General features: G+C 31.6%; 1 protein-coding gene across 1 annotated transcript; it reads right to left on the minus strand.

Annotated features, from left to right (window-relative positions):
* Window positions 1–452: 452 nt before the first annotated feature.
* On the minus strand, window positions 453–3856 carry LOC131652044 (V-type proton ATPase 16 kDa proteolipid subunit). Its single transcript, XM_058921816.1, has 3 exons — window positions 3617–3856; window positions 3249–3534; window positions 453–865 (listed from the first exon to the last, which is right to left on the minus strand). The coding sequence occupies exons 1-3, from the start codon at window positions 3690–3692 to the stop codon at window positions 733–735; spliced, it is 495 nt and encodes a 164-aa protein (XP_058777799.1). The 5' UTR covers window positions 3693–3856; the 3' UTR covers window positions 453–732.
* Window positions 3857–6189: the final 2333 nt, after the last annotated feature.

Raw genomic sequence — 6189 nt, forward strand, 5'->3', positions numbered from 1 at the left:
ATTTATTAAATTATTGCTGAGTAGATATTTCACCTATTACCATTCAATCAAACATATAATAACTTTTTTTAGAAAATACAATTAAATGGCGACTCTTTGAATCCTTAGGAACAATTGTAAAATTTTTATAAAACTTACAATTAATCTACTTGATAAAAAAACTTTAAATTTAACAATTAAATTAATAAAATCTAATATTTATAAAGAATTACTAAACAAAATAACTCAGTAAATAAGTTCATCCTTCTCATTATGATAAAATGACATTGACTGGCAATTAGATAGACACAGAGATAGGAAGTTGTTTGAGTACTTCACATGCAAGCCAATGCAATGTCGCGATCCCACATTTACTGAACCAACAAACAACCAAGCGCTATTCATAAATGACAACTTCTGAAAATGATCCATGATGTACAGAAGAACTGATACAAAACAAATCATACCACATCTTAAACACAACAACTAATTATTATTGAAATCAATACAAACAAAATGTTTCTTACACAAATTACTAATCTAGTTTACTCAACATAAATAAATACAATAATGCCAGAGAAATAGTTTGATAGGCTTTATTCCACAATAACCTCAATTTTATAACTAGATAAGCGTCATACGACGAAGGAAGAACATGACAAAGCTCCAACCTTACTCTGCCCAAGTCTTTAATAAAGTTTAAAATACATGAATCTGTGGCTATGTGCGCTACAACAAATAATGAAATTTATATTACTCAGCTCTGGATTGGCCAGCACGGGAAGAGAGGATGATGCCAACAATAAGACCATACAATGCCAATGCCTCAGCAAAGATGAGAATGAGAATCATACCAACAAAAAGCTTCGGCTGTTGAGCATTTGCTCTGCAAAAAGAGTTCATTTTCAGGTGTTAAATTAAATACAGTAAAATGAATCCAAAACATAATCAGTCTGTCAGGGTTAAACAATATCTCTGAACGTAGCATTACAGTAATATCTAAAGCAGTAGCAGCAAGAGTGGTGCAAATAAAGTGATACTGATTTAACATTTAAATGATCTTGTAGCTTGTAATTTACTCCACAACAGACTAACAAGGGCTTATACTCCAGCATCATGTCAAAGAGGTAAATAAGGTCAAATAGCTACTTAGTCATTATATATCTGCCAACATACATAAGAAACTCAATACTAATGCTATTTCTGCCTATAAATGATGTAATTTTCTTAACCAAAAGTAACTAGAACTAGGTTTGAATATCCACCAATGCAATACATGAAGTACCACCTAGCACAACCATATTCAAATATTATCTCAGCATAGTGATAAATATCAAAGAACAGAGCAACCCTCCCTTAAAAGCTATTGCTATTAAGAGGGAAGAACCAAGCCACTGAAATACTCCTCCGAGCATCCCATGCTACTCTGTGGGTTTGGATTGGACACCCCATAATACCCCAAGTACCTAACATAGCACCACCCCTACCCCTGAGAGCTAATGTCCCGACAACTGCACTCTACATTGCTTTACTCGCCCTTTCCAACCAATGAATCAACCCCTCTATAGGTACTCCTTTTGGAGCACCGGATACAGCTATAATGAATGTCAATAAATAGCCGGTATAGTGGCGTTACACCGCCATAGCATCGCTGAATTTGGACAAAAACCGCTATTATTTTGCGATACATTATTTAGTACAAAATGATGTGAAATAGCCGCTATAGCGAAATTTTAACATTATGCTATTTTCCGCAATCTGCAATTGACAACATTGGCTCTAATAGTGATGGATAAATATCAAGGATCTAGGGAAGTCTTAAAAGCTAGCTGTAAGGGGGAAGAACTAAGCCACTTAAATACTTTACCAAACATCCCATACTACTTGATGTGGAACTTGGGCACCTCACAAGTACCTGTCACATACACAGTGCTGAAATTGGTCTACTTCGACATTTTCAGTTTTCACATTTGCATAGTAGATAATTTACTAAATTACAAGAAAAAAACTCAATACAAAAAACAAAGCAGTGGCAATTTGATTTGTGAGAAAATATCATTCATCATTAAAATTACCGAAACTGAAAAACTTGGAAAAACTGAAAAGATTAAAACCCAATTAAGATTAACTTTGAGCTCATGTATGAACTCAAATAAGTACTCGTATAAAATTTTAGGTGCCCTGCTTATATATTAGTAACACGAGATAGTTTAAGAAAAAGTATATTATAAGCTAATTTCAACAACTGTTTGAAGTTATTACTTACAAAACGTATAGATGTAACTTGGATAAACTTTTAGAAACTACTTATATGAAAATAAAATTTAAATAGTCCTACTATGATTGTGAGTCTTATGACTAGTCAGTTTTTTCACATAACTTGCAATGATCTACATCTCAACTCTCAATATATTCAAAAGCTCACTCATCTAATTTCCCCATTACACCTATAAATTTATAAGGGCTTCTTCTGTTTGATATAAGAATCCAATACTTGTCTCAATCAAAAAGCCCCATGAGTTACAAGTTAATAATCCAACTTAACCCATAGCAATAACAAAATCATCTCAATTATTTTCTTCTAGAGTGTTGAAAAATTCATCCAAATTGGCTCAAAAACTATAGTCTATAGTCAAACTCTAGTAAGTATGAACTTTGTGCACATTGTATATAGAATAATACAAATGGCCTCTATCCATGAGAGGAGAAGAAGGCAACACCACTATTGACACAACCAAGAAAATAATTACAACAGTTTGCATTTTATCTTACTCAACCACATACCAGATATACATGAAGTTTATCTAAAGTGAACAACCACAACATCAATTATGAGAAAATCAACAATAGATATTATACGTAAAAGTAGAAAACTAAATATAAATATCAACTCTTGATTTTTTTTCATTTTTCTAACTACTCGATTTAGAAGAGTGAAATTCTTGTAATATATATATATCCTATATTCTTATGTAGCACCAACACATCAATCTGATACTATGTCTAAATGTCCGACACCAACACGATTCTGACACAATTAGGTACATTCAACCAATTCTATTTTCTCATACTATTATCATTGTCTGCATGTCAATGTCATGTCCGGTGTCTGTGATTTATAGCATATATCATATCAAACACGAAAACAAAAAATTAAGGACAATCTAAATCCATAAAGACAATCAATCAGTTACGAAATCGAGAGAAACACGAATGCCTAATTGATCGGAATCAAATAAAAAAATCAAGTAAGAGAGAGATGTAAGAACCTAACACCAGCATCACCAACAATCCCAATAGCCATGCCAGCAGACAAACCAGCAAGACCACAAGCGAGGCCAGAAGAAAGATGAGCATAACCATCAAACAAATAATAAGATTTCGCCTTAGGGTTAATACCAGTACTAATAATAACAGCGATAATCAAACCATAAATACCCAAAACACCAGCCATAACAACAGGCACAATCGATTTCATGACAAGTTCAGGTCTCATCACACCCATCGATGCCACACCAACACCGCTCTTCGCAGTTCCATAAGCCGCTCCCATACCTAAATCAAATTGAAATTCAATTTTACATCAGAATTTGATGAGATAATTGATAATCGATTGAAAGGGGAAATTGGGGCTTACATGAGAAAATTAGGGCAGCGGCGGCGCCGAGGAAGCCGAAGAAAGGAGCAGTTTCATCGCCGCTGAAACCAGCCATTTTTTGTTTTGCGAAAATGTGATGAAGATGAAGAAGAGAATGAAGAAGATGATAGATAGATTATAGATCTATTATTATTGTGTACTCTTTTTTATTGGTTTTATTTGTCGATTTTAGTTTTATTTGTTTTGTTTTGGACCAAAGGAAATTTCTTGAGTGGTTCTCCGCTACGTTTGTTATCACGCACACCGCGTGTTGTTGTTATATGCTAGTATCTGTTTTAAATGTTTAAATTAAACATATATTAAAAAAATATATGTAATAAACTGGTCAAAGAGACCATGTATTTTTATTAAACTAGTTTTATTAAAATGAATTTGTTACGAATTTAATTGAAATACATGTACTATGTAAAAAAAATTTATATGTTTAGTTAATCACAACAGTTGATAAGTTAAAAATATTAAATTTTTATTTTAATTTTTTTAAATAATACAATTGAATGGTCATAATACTGTGATAGTGTAAAAAAATTTGCACTGACCGTACATAATAATTAAACTCTTTTTTGACGATATTTAAATGAATTTTTAAACACATCAAAAATATAATAGAATGGTCAAAAAGACACTATATTTTTATTAAACTAATTTTATTAATGCTTTAAAAATTATATAAATGGTAACAATTAAAAAATATAATTGAAACAATAATAATAATAAATTTTATATATATTAAAAAGTAAAATGAAAGTTATTTAAAAATATAGTTTATTTATTAAAACTATTTATGCTTTAATAAATTTTTAAAATAAAATTGAAATTTGTTTAAATTATCATGAAAAAAAATTATAACTTACGTTTTTTAATTTTAAAGGATCAAATTGATATCTATTTTAGTCTCTCACAAAAATTGCAAATTTCAAATTAATCTCTACAAAAATAAATCATGTTTAAGCTCTTACAAAATTTAATTGGGCTATCTTAGTCCTTATATTAAAAGATATTACCTACGTCCCTAATTATAAGATCTCGTAAACAAAATACACTAATTAAAAAAGTTTGTTAGAGTATTAAATTTATTGACTATTTATAAAATTTATTCTTAGGAGAGAGAAATAATTGATTTTCATACATGTATATTTATTATTGATTGCAGAAAAAAGATGTGATATAATTAGGGGGTGTGTTTGAAAAAAAATAATTAATGCTCGAAAGTTGAAGAGGGTCTTATAAAAAGGGAGAAGAAAAAAACTCAAGAGGGTCTTATAATTAAGGATAGAGGTAGTACATTATAGTCTCTCCCTAAATATAAGACACTCAAAAGTAAATCACTGAAATTAAGAAAGTTAGTTGAAGTATTCATTTTGTTGATTATTGGTATAATTTTACAAGTTTATCCTTAAGAGAGTGAATAGTTTAATGTTTGTGTATGAGTATTCAATGTTGATTGCGCAAAAGTATTGTTATCAGTGAAAAAGAGATAACAAAGGCAAGAAAGGTAAGTCTAAACATAGAGATCATGATGCTCATGATGATGATCGTGCTACTACTAATAGTGATGATCTTGTTATTCTTCGTGATCAAGAGTCTGTTAATCTTGTATCAGACGAGAGCATGTGGATAGTTGACAGTGCTGCTACATTGCATGTTACACAATACACAAAGGAAGGATCTCTTCACATCTTATACTTCTGGTGACTTTGGAGTGTTGAAGATGGGTAATGTTGGTGTATCTAAAGTAATTGATGCTGGTTATATTTGCTTGAAACCAACATGGAAATGCATTTGTTGCTTAGAGGTGTCAAACATGCTCCAGATGTTTGCTTTAATTTGATCTCTGTGCATATGCTTGATGATTTTGATTATGACAATCACTTTGGTTATGGAAAGTGAAAATTCAAAAAAGGTAACTTGGTTGTGGCTAGAGGGAAGAAGCTTTTTAAATTGTATTGAACAAAATCCTTGGTTGCTAGGGACAGTGTGAATGTTATCGACATGGAAACATCCTTGTGGCACCGAAGACTTAGTCATATTAGTGAAAAATGACTGAATATTTTGGCCAAAAAGGATGTCTTCTTGGATTAAAGAATGCATATTTGGATAAGTGTTCTCATTGCTTGACTGGTAAACAGACTAAAGTTTCTTTCAAGAGACATCTTCCCTCAAGGAAGTCAAAGCCGCTTCAATTGGTATATTTTGATGTTTGTGGTCCATTAAAGGTAAAATCATTTAATGGTGCATTTTATTTTGTTATATTTATTGATGATTGTTCCATGAAACTATGGGTTTATGCCTTGAAGACAAAAGACCAAGTGTTGGAGAAGTTCAAAGAACTCCATACTTTGGTAGAGAGGCAGACAGGCGAGAATCTGAAATGTGTCTGTTCAGATTATGTTTGTGAGTATTGTAGGCCATTTGATTCCTATTGCAACTAGCATGGTATTGCACATGAAAATACTCCTTATGAAACTCCTCAATTGAATGGTTTAGCAGAGATGATGAATCGAACACTAACTGAGAGAGTAAGATGTATGCTCTCTGAAGCTAAGTTGCCA

The sequence above is a fragment of the Vicia villosa genome, linkage group LG2, assembly GCF_029867415.1.
Source record: "Vicia villosa cultivar HV-30 ecotype Madison, WI linkage group LG2, Vvil1.0, whole genome shotgun sequence".
NCBI classification, from domain to species: Eukaryota; Viridiplantae; Streptophyta; class Magnoliopsida; order Fabales; family Fabaceae; genus Vicia; species Vicia villosa.